The sequence below is a fragment of the Syngnathus acus genome, chromosome 5 (assembly GCF_901709675.1).
Source record: "Syngnathus acus chromosome 5, fSynAcu1.2, whole genome shotgun sequence".
Lineage (NCBI taxonomy): Eukaryota > Metazoa > Chordata > Actinopteri > Syngnathiformes > Syngnathidae > Syngnathus > Syngnathus acus.
In genome coordinates, this window is record NC_051091.1 from 2230873 (window position 1) to 2249251 (window position 18379).

The window sequence follows — 18379 nt, forward strand, 5'->3', positions numbered from 1 at the left end:
CCTGCTGTGATCCGCGGTAGGCGTTCCGTCAGACGGACGCAATTGTAATTGCAGATTGGGCTGCTCAGGCGCATGTGCGTGCTTTGGCCACCAGGGGGGAGCATAACCATCCATCCAATATTGACTCGAGTAGCGCACCACGGCTCCAATCTTCTGATCGACTGATCAGAACGACAGAAACAGTCGTTTTTTGCAGATGATAAAGCCCGCTGAGCCACTTTTTGTTCACACCGCTCAAAGAAAAGAAATATGTTCTCCGGTTCGAGTTTTTTGTCTGCGTTATTCATATGAACTCGTATACGTCGGAAGGAATGTGCGTGTTTGTTTTTGACGGGATGGCATTGAAGCGCTCAAAAATCAGCAAAGCTTCTTCCTCAAACCAGATTGGGCTTTTCAAAGGTGTCATTTTGCCTCTGTGAAGTTCCCTGTAAGAAAATATTTTTATACCACCAATTTACTCTTCCCAAACTGGGAAGTAAAGAGAAAAAAAGAGTTGTCATGTGCAAATAAAAGCGCAAACTTTCTCGATGTCATTTCTTTTGCACGTCAGCGACCGCTTCACTGACGCAATCGAAGTTTCTGGCCAGTCGCGGGAGCGACGGCGTTTAGAAATCCATCCATCCATCCATCCATCCATCCATCCATCCATCCATCCATCCATCCATCCAGTAGGGTTTCAAATTAGGCTTAGGATGTCAAATTAGGGCGGCACGGTTACACAGTTCAGAGGTTACATGCCCGCGTGGGTTTTCTCCAGCCATTATAGTTTTCTCTCACATCCCAAAAGCATGCATGGTCGGCCGATTGAGCACGCCAAATTGTCCCTAGGTGTGAGTGCGAGTGCGGATGGTTGTTGGTCTCAATGCGCCCTGCGATTGGCTGGCAACCGGTTCGGGGTGTCCCCTGCCTACTGCCAGATGACTGCTGGGATAGGCTCCAGCACGCCCGCAACCTTGTGGGGTCATGCAGGACAGAAAATGGATGGATGGATGGATGGATGGATGGATGGATGGATGGATGGATGGATGGATGGATGGATGGATGGATGGATGGATGTCAAATTAGGGCTAGGGTTTTAAACTAGAATTTCAAATTAGTGTTAGTGTTTCAAATTAGGGTGAGGGTTTCAAAGTAGGGTTTCATTCTAGGGTTAGGGTTTCAATGTAAGGTTTCAATGTAGGGCAGTATCTCTTAACTTTGATGGAGGTACCGAACCCCACTAGTTTCATATGTGCATTCACCAAACCCCTCTTTAGTGAAAAACAAAACGATTTCCCCCCCAATTCAAGTCATAGATGTTTAACTGGTCCACAAAATGAGCCGTGCATTAACATCACCTTGTTGAAAGAACAAAGCCAACACAATGCATGAACTCACAACAAATTACATACGTACCTGCAAATCAGTTTACATGACAAAGAAATACACAATACAAACTGCCAGGATGTTTTTTAATCAAGAAACAACAAAAAACACAGTACACATTTTGAAACCTGATCGATACTTATTTTTCAAGCTTACAGAAAGGTGGAAGGTGACAAAAGCTGGTTGAAAACGGTTGTCACTTTCTCATGGCGGATGTTGCCATGGAAACCCAGAATGGGCTGAGCATGAGAGGACGATGATGATGAAAAGTAGTGCAATGTGCTTCAATGTGAAAGTAGAATCAAACCAGTGGAACGTTTGAAGGCAAGGCTCGTGAGCAAAACTCGTTAGCAACACTCGTTGGTGGCACTCAGTGTTGCTAACGTCGATTGAAATGATATTCGGACATTTTTTCACAAAGATGACCAGTCAAAAAAGCAACAAAAACCTCAAAACATTGATATAAACTAAGGAACATAATCATATATTTTAGGGACGTGAATTCCTTTGAGGGGAAAAAGCAGCGATGAACTATTTGGGTAGCGCACATCACAATGTCAACTATTGGACGAAATGACGTGAATCACATCTGAGTTGAATAGTCGATGTGTGACATTATCAAGAATGTTGTTTAGCGATGCTAGCATGATGTTAGCTTGGTGTTAGCTTGATATCAGCTTGACATTACAATGTGTGCGCGTTGATTATTTTCAAGACGGTACGGTACCAAAAAAAGTCAACTTGGTAGACAAACGTTTTGAGACGTTTCATAATTAGAGCAAGTCTGGCAGATGGCGATGTGGTGGTGATTATTGCACGTATGTCAAATGGGAATAAGACATATTCCAAATCCAAACATTCTTTTGAGGTCGTACTTGGGATTTTGCCACCGATGAAGCAGTCATTTAATTAAAATATACAAATGTGAATGGGGCAAAGGGCATTTCACTACAATTCAGACATTATTATAAAAACAGTCAATAGTGGTCCAGATTTTCACGCTTTTTGTCCAATTACTTTTTGTGCTAACCCCACGTCACCGTTTTTTTTTTTCACTTTGTCCTAAAATATGATTAAAATTCTCACATTTTCAATACATTTGTCCAAATTGGCAAATTAAACTTTGTTTCCCAATACAATTGTACGGCGGCTTTTACGGCCATCGTGTGCGTTAAGGTGCGTTTCACAACCGGCATTCCGCTTTGGACTTTTCATACTTACACATTCAGCGCATTCTTTGCTAAAGTACATTTTTTTTGGCTTTTCACAGCTTTGATTTGTCACGTAAAAAAATGGCCGCCAAGCGCAGAGAAAAGATATTTTCCAATTTGGCGCACCAGAGTTGTCCAAACATTTGTTGCGGGGAGACTTGCTTTATTTGATTCTCAAATCAAACTTCTGCCCAAGCGGACTGGAAACCTTTAGATGTTTGAATGCTGTCAAGTTCTTTGAAATGGAGCAAATTTGACACAATGCCTCAGGTGTTCCCGACTGCAAATTGGTCCCATCTGACCAAATTCAAGGCCCCCATCCCAATTTGTGGCCCCAAAAGTGCAGTTTCTAATCAGAATGGCTGACGTTTATTACATTTATGGCAAGACATTTTCACACATGAATGGAATTTCAAAACTTATCGTAGCCCGAATTGCGAGTTGAGGAATTGGAATTGTGCAAAAAAGTGCTGCATCAATCAAGGAAACCAAATGGCTGCCATATTGTAGGGCTCGTGTCCTCCCATGTTTTGGCATTTTCAATAAATTGGATTTGGGAGGTGAAGACGGACTGTGTAGCCCCGATTCTTATGAGGCCAAATTTCAGGGGGCTGAAAAACGGCCTCACGAGTCCTCGACACTTTTTCATCTTCCAATTTTGTCTGTGCTTTGTTCAAGTTCTCGGCAATGCTGGTCAGAAGTGTACAACTGGACTTTGGACAGCCCTGGTTTGGACCTTTGAATGATTGTGTAGTTGGTTGCCACTTAAAACACTTTGCGTGCCGTAAACATTCCCGCCGTAATCGGCTTTCTTTTTGGGATTCAGTCCAACTCTGAACTTTTGATTCCAAGACTCCAATGTCGCCTTCTTGTCCAGAGGAAGAGGAAGAAACTTCCTTCATGAAGTGTTCCTAAAATATTTGCAACTACTTTTTAATTTTCTTCCTTCAAATCCTTTTTTTCCCTCATTCCACCAGACGGAGAAACGGGCGGACAGACAGACGACAAAACAGAAGGCGGCTAGCTAGCGTTAGCTTGAGGAGAGAGAAGCATTTGGGAGGCTGGTGGGAGAGGAGAGCGATCTCATGGAGAACTTTCCATCCCGCGCTCTTCTTTTCTTTTTTACATCATGGTTTCTACGATGGTGTGGCTGGGGCCCTTCATCAGCAGTCCCTTGTTCCCGTTGGGGTCGGCGTGGTAGCCCAGCTCCCGGGGGCTGCGGTGGTCTGCCGGGCGCGAACTGGCGCCGCCTCGGACCGGGGCGGCCACCGCCTTGATCCTCTGCAACGAGACAGCCGCAAACGTTCATCACAATACGTAACCGGCTTGTTGGGCCGCGAAAAGCCCTCCTCCCCGCCCCACCTCAATGAGCGGGCCGTCCGATCGTATGATCTTGATGACCACCACCATGGGGATGCAAATCATGGAGGCCAAGGCCAAGGTCCAGCCCACTCCGATGGCCCAGTCGGGATACTCGTACAGTTTGTTGTACGTCAGCGGCTTGTATTTGACCAGAGAGAAGACGAAGCAGCTCTGCAAACACGCAAAGCGTCTTCAGATAACGGAGGGAGTTTGCGCCTCGGGCTGACGCCGGTGGCATGTGACGTCTTCAAGGCGCAAGGCGCTTGCTAATGGCGCGCGCCGTGCCGCTTGTCCGTGACGAGGGCGAAATGTGCACCGCCTTACCAAGCACAAGCAGGGAGTGATGACAGACCAGCTCCACTTCATCCAAGGGTTGGGTCTGTAGCCGATCATGTCCTCCACAGCATCGTAAAAGTTATCAACGCCTGCACAAAAGGTCAGGCACCTTTTCAAAATGCTAGCAATTGTACACTTTATTCTTCCAAAATATGAGCATTTCAAATGATGGCATCTTTCAAATCTTAGCAGACGCTCGCCTCGCAAAGGTTTTCGCTGTCGGGCGTACTCACCATAAACCCAGGCAACAGCGACACATTCAAAGAATGCCACCCACAGAAGGCACACGCCGCTGGCTGCATAGTAGTCAAACAGCTGGAACACGTACATGCCACCCTGAAGCAAACGCAGGGCACCAGTTGAGAATTTTGCCGGAAAACGCCAGAGCGAGGTCACCCGCAGACACGGAACGCGTCACACCGCTTTTACATTTACTTTGGGAATCTTTTCAAAGGTTTGCCACATTTTCAGAGGCAAGCATTTTCAAGCATCTATCGAATGTTTTTTGTTTTGACTGGCGGATCTGCGACTTGCCAACAGCTACACAATCATTTCTCTTCATTGGAGACTCCTAATCTAGAACATAACAAATGTGAGAAAACCGAAGCACTGTCATAAATACTTGCACGTCTGTGCGGTCGTTTAACAGATAGCGCCGATAATATTCAAGGTGACAGCTGACTGACTCTTTCAAGGCAACCGTGTTTACGAGATTCTCCAGTGACTGCCGAAGCTGCGCGGGCAAAAAGCCGAGCGACGCCGCGACCCGGCTCAATGTCCGCATTGATGTGTGAGCGGGGCCCCGGCGTCCTCGGCTGCGTTACCTTGGTGACCATGGTGAGTGCCAGCAGGTAGCTGATGCAGCACATGATAGCGATGAAGACCTCTCTGCGGTAACCCTTCCGTAGGAAGGACGGATACAGATCCACCAGTGATGTGATCTGCCCTTCCACCTCCACAAACTGTAAGCACGCACACACACACACACAATACATTGAAGGTTGTACGACCTCCGCCGAGGAGCCCGCTGTGGCCTTTGTGAGTTTAAGTCACGGTTTCAAGCACAACACAAAAGGAGCTTTGAACCGAGCTGCGACTGGAAGGCGTTTCTTTTCAACATATGCCACAAACATTTCTAGGCCTCGTCGTCGGCAGACTGACCAAACAGCGACTTTGCAAGGCAAGGAAGGGGCTGGCTGACCTGACTGTCGAGGCCAAGCAGCAGGAGCATGATGAAGAAGAGGATGGCCCAGAGTGTGGGGAAAGGCATCATGGTTACGGCTTTGGGGTAGGCAATGAAGGCCAAGCCGGGACCTGAGGGGCGCAAACGGCAAAGGCGGCAGGCAGACAGGCAGGCATTTCAGCGGACATCGGAATCAGGTGAGCCAAATTCACAAGACGAGCAAAGTTTACCTGACTCTGCCACGTCCGTAATGTCCACACCTTGCTCTTGTGCCATAAAGCCCAGGACGGAAAATATTGCAAAGCCAGACACAAAACTGGTACCACTGTTGAGGGCTCCCAGCAGCAAACAGTCCCTGTGACGCACGTGTCGTTCATCAATCGATCGGTTCATCGATCGTACGACGAGGAGCCTCTGTACCGACCTGTAGCAGTTGTATTTGTACTTGTTGTAACTGCCAAGGGACGTCATGGCGCCCAAACAGATAGCGTAGGAGAAAAAGATCTGGGTGCCGGCGTCGATCCACACCTGAGAGAGGACCACGTTGGCAGGGCAGCGTAACAGGCTCGCGGAAACACATTGGCACGTACCTCGGGGTCCTTGAGCCGGGTGAGGTCGGGGTACAGGTAGAACTTGATGCCCTCAGTGGCCCCGGGCAAGGTGACGCCACGAATCAACAAAACAATGAGCATGACGAACGGGAAGGTGGCCGTGATGTACACCACCTGAAGGCAAGACAACAAGTCACGAAGGAGGCATGACGTCCACATGTCGTTGTGACGTCCACGTCGGCGTCACTAACCTTCCCGGTGGACTTGACGCCCTTCCAGATGCAGAAGAAGCAGATGACCCAGACCAGCAGGAGACACAGAGCCAGGTCCCACTTGATGGGGCCCATGTCCTCAATGCCGCTGCTGATGCCCAAAACTTTGCGTCTGTGCCACAGGAAGACGCATATTAACATGTGAAGCGCCAAGCCCAACTCAGACTTGAAGGTCAACCCCTGCCTAGCCCATAAACAGAACACAAACCTGAACCCCAAATCATAAGCCGCAAACCCTAACCCAAACCGCAACCGGAAACCAACGCTGCAAATCTTATCTCATCAAACCCTGAACCCAAGGTAGCTACTCAAACCCGAAGCCACAAACCTTAAGCCCCAACAGGAATCCCCAAAGCTAAAGCTAAATCCCCAAAGAGAAACCCAAGGCCTAAAATGGGGCCATGAACAGTGCGCGGTCGCGTACGTACTCCCAGAACTCGGTGACGGGGGAGGTGAAGTTGGTGAAGTTGGAAGGCAGCCAGAGGCTTTTGTTCTTGCGGTAGGTGTCCTCGATGCAGCGTTCCGTGTTCCAGGGCTGGTTGCACTTGGCCCACGGCAACTCGGGCTGGAAACACTGACGGCGCAAACATTTCAGACAACATTGGACTTGACGCCGTCGGAGGTGGACTTCACACAATTGCGCTGTAGAAGGCAACGTGTGGATGCATGCAGGTCGTACCTGGAATAGGTAGTAGAGTCCCCAAGCCAGGATGACAATGTAGTAGATGTTCAGCAGGGACACGATGACGATGGAGGCATAGCCGATTCCTGCAAGCACACCAGGAGGGACGCCAGCGCGTTTGGAGACAGCGTCAGTGGAAGGCCCACCGAGCCATGCGGACGGACCATGGCACAAACATGAAGCAATCGAACGCACTGCAAGGAAAACCCGATGAGACTCGCCAACCCAAAAGCAACGCTAAGCGGCCACTCGCAAGGGGGGAGGGGCTTGTCGGACTTTGCGATGGCTGCCGCTGGCCACAATTGACCTGGCCAGCATGAAGTGCAACTTGCTCAGCGGCTTTGAAAGCCGGCAGGGCAGGAGGCGCGCCCCTTTGAGCACACCTCAAAGACGCTGCGCGTCGACTGAGCGTTATTGACAAGACCTTGAATGTCTTGTTATTAAATGTCAGCCTTTCTTGTATCAGCTGCTCTTGACCAATCTGTCACCGGAGCAACATCTTGTGCCATCAGAGCAAAGAAGTCACTTGTGACCTGCAAACAAGACAAAATGTTATTGCTTGGAAGAATGTCCTTCAAGGTCCTTTGTGCCATCTGTCTGCATGTGTGTGAGTCAGTGGGTGCACTTGTGTGTCTTTGTGCACCGACTCTGATGATCTGATACTGATTAAACACACACACATGCGCGCACGCACGCCCAGCGTGGTTCTCCACTGACATCACCACCTCAGTTGACCTTGTACGTGTTCCTCCACAATTGAATTTGCCGCCAACTCAACTACCTGTATTGCGAAACACAAACGCCGTGAGAAAAATGCTAATACATTTTATTTGGAATGCATTTTATATGCCATAGGAATCTCAAGGTGCTAATGCTAGACGAAATTGCATCCATGTCTGACTCTCCTTTGTGTGAATGCAGCACCAAACTCGAACCTGAATTCTCCACCACTAGCATGCATGCATGCATGCATGCATACTCACTCACTCACTCACTCACTCACTCACTCACTCACTCACTCACTCACTCACTCACTCACTCACTCACTCACTCACTCACTCACTCACTCACTCACTCACTCACTCAATCTCTCTCGGCTCACCCGCTCCCTTTTTCCACCCGCTCCATCGTTCTGATACGTTGCCACTCTGTTGCCTTGGCAACCGTGATCCAGGACACTCTGTACGTCGTGTCGGGCGGCGGTGCGCGCGTGCGCCTGCATACTGAAACCAAGCCAATCAAACGAGCAACCAAACGTCGTCCCGTCGGCGGGAATATTGTAAAGAGCAATCAAAGGCGTCATGAATATTAACGAAGTGGCGCCAAGCAGACCCGAGTGATGAATATATTAACCCAATTTTGCAACGGGGGAGGGGAAAACTGTGTGAGCGAGATGACGAGACAGACGCAGCAAGGCGAGGATCGAATTGGCGTTTTCAGAAGGAGCCCGAAACCAGGCCACGGCGTCGCCTGGCAACAGCAACTGTTCCGTCGGAGCAGAGGACGCGTAACACGAGCGGGGTCCTAGAGGGCCGCCGTGCAAGTCATTTCGACGAGCGAAGCTCTTTTTTGAAAATCGACCAATTGGAAATGAAGTATGGGTAGCCGAACCCTAAGCAAACCTGAACGCCAAAAAACAACAACCAACTCCTATTGTAAAGATTGAATGGAAACAAACGTAGCCCTGACCACTTCATCCTCTAAAACCAACCCAGGGAGGGCAAATCTTAAATGGAACTTTCAAACAAATGCCCAAGCCAAAATGTCGTCCATTTTCTATTTAAGAAGCCTAAGCCGACCCGAACATGAAGTCCCGATTTAGCCCGAGCCCAAATAGCACAATTTAAAGGACGCCCCTGTAGCGTTGGGCGGGGGCGTTCCAAAATGTCAAATATGGCCCTGAGAGACAAAAACCCGAGCTCCAGGCTCCTTGCCAGGGCCGTTCGGGAACGGTGCTTCAAAAGTGGCCACACGTCATCTTGGTTCCATTGAAGATAGAAAATAGAAAGCGTGTTGATGGAACAATAGCGCGTTGATGGAACAATAGCGCTTCCTCCCCCTCTGCTGGAGACATACCCGTGAAGATGGGGCACAGCTTCCCCCAGCAGGTGATGCCGCCCTCGGAGGTGAACTGGCCCAGCGCCACCTCTAAGAAGAAGACCGGCAGGCCTCCACCAAACAGGAAGATGAAGTAGGGGATGAGGAAAGCGCCTGCAAGGCACAGGTGGTCAAAACCTCACTCGATACGAGAGCGGGCGCTGTGAGCTTACCTCCGCCGTTCTTGTAGCAGAGGTATGGGAAGCGCCAGACGTTGCCTAAACCGACAAATCCTCCAGCCACCGACAAAACAAAGTCCAGCTTGCTGGCCCACTTCTCTCGCTGGGGGTGTTTGCCCTCGGCCTCGTCTTCGGGCCGCGTTCCGGGACTCTTGCCAGGAGACGGCTTGAGCGTGTCTTTGTGGAAGTCCTTCAGGCATTGGAGCTTTTCCTTCTGAGCCATTCTGGAGACAAACAAGCAAAACAGTGTTGCAACCCAGGCAACTGACCGACAGTGAGGATGTACAAGGCGATCGGCGCGGCTATTTTTACTCTCCAGTCCCCAAATAGATGAATCGACCTGTCACAAAAACATTTTTTTGTTTTATTTGGAGATAAAAATGTAATCATAAGTTCGCAAAACATTTGCTGAACGACGACGTGTTACGAAACGTTCAACCTACCGCTCGGATGTCTTTATATTAAATATTAACATTATGAATTATTATTGATATTATACGAAATATTAAACGCTGAAAGTTTCAGACTTGTAAGACGCCTGCTGTTGACTTTGGAGCCCCAAAGCAGATTGTTGAAAAAGGCTTCCATCAAAGCGTTTTGCCTTTTCCTTTTTATTACACTTGTGAAGTAATTGTGACATCGCATGGCATTGTTTGCCTTTAATTTGAAGCGGCTGCTATGTGTGAAGGTAAAGTGTCGTGTTTCAAATGACAGCACACTCCCTTTTCAAATGTGAGAAAACAACAAAGTGGCCTTTTGCATCTTTTACACTTTTGGCTCAGCGTTTTTGGGCTTTGGCTTTTCTAGCAGGCTTTTTGTGTCGCTCGGATGGGAACACCAACAGCGTCCAAAGCGTTTGGTGTTTCTCGGCCGCCCCCACACAAGTTAATGATACACCAGAGTGACCTGCTTCCCAACGGTTAATTTATAACCGAACCGTGCGTTTGTGCTCAAACAATGGGCGGCCATTCTGTCTGCTGCTGCATGCCCTGAGGAACTCCGGCAATTCCAAAACGGAGCAGAAATAATATCGTAACATTTCTTGTGGTTTTGTCGATGCAAGTAAACAAAAAAAAAGTTTCAACACCGAGTCATATTTTATCAAGAAAAGCAGTCAGAATATTCCAAGATTTGAAATTTTGGATTCAAAACTAATTTATGCAAGTTAGGAGACAAACCCGTAAAATTACAAGATGAGTTGTCATTTTTATTTTGAAATAAATGATAAAGAATTGACACTCTCTGAAGAAGGCTGCCGAAACTGTCAGAAAAGTTTGTTAAGGGAAGACCTGCTCAATTTGTCTGAACAAAGGAATACTAATAAATAATACGAATAAAGAATAATAAAGAATTACCTTTAAATTAAAGTTATACTCCATGAAACAAAGAAATAGACTAAAACAAAAGTTGTGAAATTATGAAAAATGATTCTGAGAATTTACTATCTACTGTATGCATGTACACTAATGTTGTACTGCTTAAGATTAGGACTAACGAATGAAACAAGCTGCACAGCCGTGAGAACCGCATGATGTGTGTGTGTGTGCGTGCCTGTGTGTGTACACACACGTACACACACACACACACACAAAGCTCTTATATAACACGCTCCACTATTTTAAGCATGTTTAGTTCCACTGGGCTGAACGAGTACTCAGTCATCATCATCATCATCATCATCATCATCCTCCTCCTCCTCTTCCTCCTTGCTCTCAGTTGTCTCATTTTGATTTCGGATGACGTGCAGAGTGAGCATCTCCCCCAACGATCACCATCTTCCTGCGCCGACATTGCTGAATTTTTAGCAAGCGTTATTTCTGTTAATCGGGTCGGTTCTTCTGCAAGTCTGAAATTAGGGAAGGGGGGGGGGTCATGCCTTTGGTTGTAGTACCACGTTGTGTCACAATATGCTAGCGGCAGCACTGAGCCTGTGCAGCGTCATTCATTCGTTATGACTTTGCTTGTCTTTGCAACTAACAGATCTCGGCAGGTCTCCAAAGATCTGGCATATATCACAGATATCAGAGCGGCTACCTCGGTAGAAATCTTCAAGACACGATCATAGACGTATTTTTACTCTCTTTGAGGCCCTGAATTGAAAGTTGCTGTCTGGATTCTGCACCAATGGAGCAGGATGAGATCCAAGGATGACGCGATTGGATGGACAGCTCCATGAATTTTTTTGTGTGATGAATGTCGCGCGCTCGGCATCCATGGGAAGGGGGAGCCTCGCGGCAGCTTCCGGAATCCTTCCTTGGCTTGACCTTAACATGGAGCGTAATGCTCTGATATGCCGCTTCAAGGACTCTCCTCTATTTCTATTTCTTTATTTTTGTTGTGTTGCTGAGTCTTTTTTCCATGAGTCCATCTGAGATACTTTTGGGAAGAAACTAAGTAGATGTTTGTTTTTTTGTTGTTTGCCCACAATGTTTGAGAATGTTTCCTTTGGTTGCAGGCATTGCCGTTTGTATCGTTCGTCCAGTTGAGCTCTCGAAGTCAATGAAGCTGTTTGTTGGAGAGAGATTGTCAAGGTCTGCTCTGGTCTTAGACTCGTTTGGGCTTGTTTAAGCTTTGGACGTCTGCTTTTCCCTCTTTTTGCAAACAATTTCTCCCGCCTTATGGAGAAGTGCAGAGCAGACTTTGATAGGGGCTGTGGTGTCCCAAAATATTGCAAGTGGGCTAAGATGGTCCTTCTGCCCAAACTTTTATATCACATTTTCCAGTGCTTATTATCCAGTAAAGGATGAATGATAAATTGATTTATCTGGGGGATTAAAGCTCCACGTATCAGCAAGAAAGGCCAAAGTGCTTTGCCATTGCATTATGGGAAGAATGCTACATTGCTAGCATTTAGCCAGAAGTACATTCAAATGTATTTGCGAGTGCGTTCGAATGTATTTGTGAGTACCTTGACTTTGATTTCAAGGAAGAGGGAAAGAGAATGAAAACAAGAGATGACTAGAACAATGGCGGACAATCAAAAGCTCGGAGTATAGAGATATGAGAGACTACATCTAATGGAGGAGAGACTCTAAACACATCAAACGAGAGCGGTAGAGTGACTGGAAGACTTGGTGGGGAGAAAAGTGAGAAAGATCTGTGAGACTGAAGGGAAAAGAAAGAGAGACAATGAAAAATGAAATTAAATAAAATGGAAAGAGAGAGAGAGAGGGAGAGATAGCAAGAGAGAGGGGGGAGAGAGCAAAAGGGAGAGTGAGAGCGAAAGGGGAAGAGAGAGAGAAGCGAGCGAGAGAGAGGTAGCGAGAGACTAAGCGAGAAGGAGGTGGGGGGGTGGAGCATTGCATTTTTTCCCTCTTCGGTCCTGCTTTGTGCTTTGCGTGAGTCCTCATTGGCTTTGTTTAACAACACCATAATCATCATCGGCGTCATCATCATCGGCATCATAAGCAGATTCAACATTTTTCCGAACAATCATCATAAATGAACGATCATAATTTCCCCCGAGCTACCGTGTGAGAGATGCCTATGGGGGGCAAAAAGAAAGTGAAGACAAAGGTCATGTGGGAATACAATGAATCACCATTGGAAAGGACATTTGCATCTAAAATGACAGCCCTCGAGAGAAGAGCGCGTTGCATTCAATGCCCCCTAGCTCTCCAGAAAGACAATCTCAAATGAAGACAACCGGCACGCGCTCCTTTCACCGTCACCCCCGCCAAAAAAAGAGGAGAATGCCAAATGAATGGAGCAGCAAAAACTGTGTTGCATTCAATGTCTCGACACCAGAACATCTATGGAACATTCAATGTCACCTCTCAAAAACAACACAATCAAGCAAAACAAATGGTGTGCGTGGATTTCAATGTCACCCCCCCCCCCCCCACCCCAAAAAAAAGACAACTATAAATGATGTTATGAATAAAAAAAATCAGAACAAGAAGAGAAAGGAGGAGGATGGATGTGGCTTACCTGCTGCCTCTTTGAAATTTCTAAATGGTTTTTTTTTTGGGGGGGGGGGTCTTCTTTGCTAGATATTTTTTATTGGAAAAAAAAAAAGAAAAAGTCCCTCTTTGTCCTCCGATGTCAAGACTGAGACGTGAGAGTCTCCCAAAAAGCGGGTCCTCCTTATAAGCTCCTCTCCGTGAACTTTGTCTCCTCCGGTTTGGGGGGGCCGGCGTGATACCATCGCGAGTGGAAAATCACCGGGCCTCCCTCCCCCTCCGCCACCCTCCATCCTCCTCCTCCTCCTCCTCCTCACGGAGCAACAGGAGAGCGGCGGCGCGTTCGCGGCTTCGCGGAATGCCGGCCGTGCGCGCGACACGTTCTGGCGGCTTGATGGAGGCGGGATGTAATTTACGAGGTGCGCCTGAACGCCCCGTTCGGGAGCCCAGATGCTGCCGCTGCATCACCGCCACAGGGGCAGGTGCACGGAGGTTCAAAAGTGAGAGTCAAGGCTCACACCTCTGGATAGATGTGCAAAAACCTACAAAAACAAAGACAGACAATATTTGGTCACGCAATATTTTGCATGCAAACGTCACAGGTGACAAATCAAGGCCTTTTTGACAAAATTGAGAAATTTGCACAGGAATGTAGTGGTTTCCCATGTTGACTTTCAAATGCAAACACAATACTGGCTCACAAATGTGAGATACGTTTGTGTGAAAATGCAATCGTACGTACAGTCAAACCTCGGTTTTCGAACGTCCCGGTTCTCGAACAAATCGGAATTCGAACGAAAAATTCGAGATTTGTTTTGCTTCGGTGGTCGAACAAAATTCGGAGGTCGAACCTCGCGAGATGAGCCGAAAGGACCCGAGAAAACCCGACCGCCATTTTGACATTCAAACAACACGTCAAAAAAAATGAACAAACATTCCAAACACATCCCAACATGATTCAAACTTGTTTTCTCCACCTAACCAAGCAATTGTCACAAATCCGTTCATCCGGCCACTATCCGTTTATGAAATTGAAAATAAAAACACCTTTAATCATAGCAAGAATATAAGAGATGAAGATTTTTTTTAATGAGAACTTCGACACGTGTGCCACAATTTGAAATACCAGCATGCATTGTGTGAGCCGCCCCTGCCAGAGATTAGCGCCTGTCATCTGCCTGCCCGGGATTAGATTAAAATCCAGATTATGTTCTTCCTGCTTTACAGCAGCTGCTGATCTGAGTGACAACGCCGCATACGTTATCATCGTCAGACTGCTCATCATCATCATCAGGTTACCGTGGAAACAGCCGTTGGATGTGTCGCCATGGTATTGTGGGAGGGAGGGAGAGAGACGCCATTTTCGAATCAATCCAGCAAACAATTCAAGTCCTTCAATTTTGTAATACAGCAATAATATTTTAACTCCGTTTTTAAATAAATAACAACAAACAAAAATGTGCGGATCTACAAGGTAGGGCGGCACCGTGAGCGGCTCGAGCTGAACGTCACGTTTTTTTTTTTTTTTTTACATGTCCATTCACCGTTCACTCGGTGAACGGAAGGTGACTCCAAGTGTCCAACTTGCCAGGTGTTGGCATCTCTCGACGTCGTCACGGACGTGGCGAGCCGAGATGCACACCTCATGCCTCTCTCATCTTTTCTCTTCGACCCAAAAGCTGTGCTGATAGCCAAGCGATGCTGGAGGAGGAGCGGCGTGACCAACAAAAGCTTCCATTGTGGTCTGGGCCCTGAGCCGGGGGGTGGGGATCGTTCGAATGGGGGTCTTGCGGATTTAGCCCTCGGGCCAATCGGCGTCTCCTTCCTGGAGCGTTTTGCCGCTCCAATGAGCCGCCGCTTCTACCACTCAGACGGCAAACCTCCAACAGGTCACCTCTCGCTCTCACCTTTGCTTTTGTTTTTTTTGGTTTTTGTTCCTTAAACCGCTCAAAGGATCAACACATTCTCCAAGAAGGAATGAAACAAACGCACCCTGAGTGAGTGAGTGAGTGAGTGAGTGAGTGAGTGAGTGAGTGAGTGAGTGAGTGAGTGAGTGAGTGAGTGAGTGAGTGAGTGAGTGAGTGAGTGAGTGAGTGAGTGAGTGAGTGGAAAACTTTTCAGTGACTTTAAGAAGTGAGCCAAGTGCAAAGGACTTTGCAGTAAAGTGACTAAGAAGAGAGCCAAGTGTGGTAAAGACTGTTTGGTGACCGCCAGGTCAGCACTTTAAGTGCAAACGTACTAAGTACACAAAGATTCGGAAGTGTGTAAAAAGAGGACAATGGTTTTGAAATGTCCCAATTTGTGCTCAGGATTCACGCCAGGACACGGTGACACTTTGACCGCTTTACACACAGTTAATAAGTGTTAGATGGCCTCACAGAGAACAATGTAAGCAAATTTTTGCATCCGCTCAGCTAGTCGTCATCTTTCATTTCAGACACTTTATGGCACCGGCCTCCTTTTTTAATTATTGTCACACAGGCAGGTCAATGTGATAACGCGCGCAATCGATTAACTTCCTTCAAGGACCTTCCTATTGTTGTCCACCTCTGCTTGGCCATCTACTGTTGCACTTGTTGGTGGGTCAGTCAGTCTGGTGTGTGAGTGTGTGTGTCACATTGCAAGCCAACACATGCCAAACACCGAAGACCCGGTGACCCCACAAGATGGCGACTCCTTGTTGTGCCAGTTGGCCCGGCAACAAGCATTAAAGCTCCCGACGACGTGCACGGTCCGAACTAATAGGCGTGTTAATGGCTCGACATCTTGAGTAATGAGTTGAGACCCGATTGCCAGACATTGAACCTTTTTCAAAGCCCAAACAACTCTCCGTATCAATAGTAGCACAAGAACTCCTGATTTGGATGCAAACGCTAACCAACTCTGTCCCGTGAACCTTGCTAAATTTGTCAGTGTCCTCATCACATTTATTTTTTTTTCTTCATTTAAGTGCGGACAAATTTGTTTTACTTTTGGAGGTTCCACAGTCAGGCCAGCATCTGTCAGACAGGCCGTTTGCTTCCCTGCGAGAGCAGAGCATGCTGGGAAAGTGATCCCCCATGAATAACAAAAGAGGAGAAAGTGGAGGAGGCCCGTTCGGGTTACGTCTGCACCGGTGCACCGCACCAACCTCCGTGTAGGTGTGGCCACACTGCTGGCAGCGCACCCCCGCTGAGCACGCCGTATTGCGTGTTATTTGCTTAAACGCCGCAGGAGGGTTTACGACCACAAAGAGTCCAGCAGGGAAGGTGCGTCCGACTGCGGGCCTGCCTAAACATACATGTCGACGGCCGATTCTCAAACTGGCGCGCCATTGGAAGGGTGGCCGGTTATAATTATGTGGGAATTTTTCTAGCAAGATATGATGGAGCTATAAGCTATGAACGAAAAAGAAGGTGCTAGTCCTAGTACACTCAGCTTTCTTTATTAATTCGCAAAGGAAACATTTCGGTGTCATTCTATAGCTGTGTGGAAATTCTGGACGTGTCTATTTTTGAACTTAATTACTTTCTAGATCACTTGAGAGATCTTTTCAATAAAAATGTGATTTTTTTTTCCAACTTCAAAATTGCTTCCATACATCAACTTTGAATGCCCTCAACAAGAATTATGCACTAACTACAAATGTTTGTGAAAAGATGCTACATATTTGTTTTAGGATGTTTGTTAGATGAGATGGGCTAACTCAAAGGATGTTGAAAAAAATGTGTTGTGCACCAACTCTGTCAGATGTCGGTGGCTCAAAGAAAAAAGTCTTTGAAAGGCTGACGTTGTCATGTCTCGTCCCCAGCCGTGTTACGATGTGTCTCTGTCTTGGTTTCTGTCTGTGTGCTCGCCCCTCCCCTCCTGTGTGCCCATGATTAGTTTGGTTAGTCTCACCTGCCTCTTGTTACCTGTGGTGTATATAAGTCCTGTCTGCCCCTCACGCCCCGTCGGATTGTTGTGTGTTGTTGTCTTGATGTCGGTCGGTTGGTTCCTGTTGTCTTAATGTCTTCACGTCCCTGTCGGTTAGTCCTTTTGTTATTTCGTTAAGTTGTGTCTGTTTGCCGAGTCTGTTAGTTTGTTTTGCTGAATAAACCCTGGGCCAAGCTGCATTTGGTTGCCCTGCTCCATTCGATCTGTGACAGATGTTAACTGTTGAGTGTTTTTATGAAGAAAGAAGTGGTGTGCAGTGTTGCGTGGGAATCACATTGTCCCTTAATGGCTGTGACACAAAAGGGGCATGTCAGCGTGGATGCCAGCAGTGATACTAACTCTTTTGGACAGGGGCCATGTTGTCCACATGCTAAGCTAATGGCATCATGCTAAGATAATCTTACTGTTGTGCTTCTGTCTGGTGTAACGTGTAGTTACATTATTTATTTTCAGGTCAGCGGTTTGATGATGCCATTCTAACCTGCTTATCACCTTTGAATAGTTTTATTTGCGTACACATTGTGTCCTTGATTTGAAAAACATTGTAATTTTTATGATAGCACTTGGATTATCATATACTAACAGCCAAATCACCTTTGAATTGTTTTATATGCATTTTAGACTTCAAAGTTGTGTCTTTATTGCCTCTGGTCAATATTTAACATGTATTTGCTCTTTGTGTCACTTCATGCTGTTTATCGTAAGTCCTGCATTTGATCATTTTAGCATAGCTACCCACGAGCTACTGTTTGTTGCTATAGCCCACTCAAAGCCCTTAGCGGGGCCTGATGTGCAAGGCGGGCGGGCGTTTGGCGTCGCGTGGGCACCCCTCAAGTCGAAAATGGTTCCAACTCAGTAGAGGCACGGCCACAACGTCAGAAGGCACACAATATCCAAAAGAGGAGTTGTGATCAAGCAACCGGCGGGATAAGCATCCCTCCCACCTCCTGGTAGGCCTCGGAGGATGCACTTGCCAATGTCCCTTCCAGGCACAAAAGCATCCCGTGATAAATTCATGTTAAGTGAGTTAGATTTTAATGCTTGATGTTACAATCATGGTTAATACATCACAGCGCATCAGAACACAAAAACAATGGCTAACCAAAACAGCAGCACACTTTTATTTCTCAACTTTGACACTAGCCAAGTAAAACTCAAAAAGAAAGCGAACGTTGTGACACGATTGCAATAATAACAAAAAGTCAACAAGGTCCCCGCATGATGCCAAGAGAGGAATTTAGCCTCATTAGTGTGAGTGAGGACAAAGCATTAGCATTAGCATTAGTGCTATTGCTGGGGGCTTAAAGCTTAGCAGCCAAAGAAG

General features: G+C 47.0%; 1 protein-coding gene across 1 annotated transcript; it reads right to left on the minus strand.

Moving 5' to 3' along the window:
* Positions 1-3322: 3322 nt before the first annotated feature.
* LOC119122740 (sodium- and chloride-dependent taurine transporter-like) lies at positions 3323-13373 on the minus strand. The gene is made up of 15 exons (XM_037251256.1): positions 13169-13373; positions 9233-9462; positions 9039-9173; positions 6960-7048; positions 6709-6854; positions 6260-6392; positions 6048-6182; positions 5882-5985; positions 5688-5812; positions 5476-5588; positions 5099-5236; positions 4508-4610; positions 4263-4363; positions 3939-4109; positions 3323-3857 (listed from the first exon to the last, which is right to left on the minus strand). Exons 2-15 carry the CDS (start codon positions 9459-9461, stop codon positions 3699-3701), a joined length of 1881 nt encoding a protein of 626 aa, XP_037107151.1. The 5' UTR covers position 9462; positions 13169-13373; the 3' UTR covers positions 3323-3698.
* Positions 13374-18379: the final 5006 nt, after the last annotated feature.

What these genes read in the sequence shown, in the direction of transcription:
- LOC119122740 (XM_037251256.1), bottom strand. Translation starts at nt 9,461, where the DNA reads ATGGCTCAGAAGGAAAAGCTCCAATGCCTGAAGGACTTCCACAAAGAC. An exon ending in CCCGTCACCGAGTTCTGGGA is followed by an intron (nt 6,393 to 6,708) that starts GTACGTACGCGA and finishes CCTGTGGCACAG; the next exon opens with ACGCAAAGTTTTGGGCATCA. An exon ending in CGCTGTTGCCTGGGTTTATG is followed by an intron (nt 4,364 to 4,507) that starts GTGAGTACGCCC and finishes CCTTTTGTGCAG; the next exon opens with GCGTTGATAACTTTTACGAT.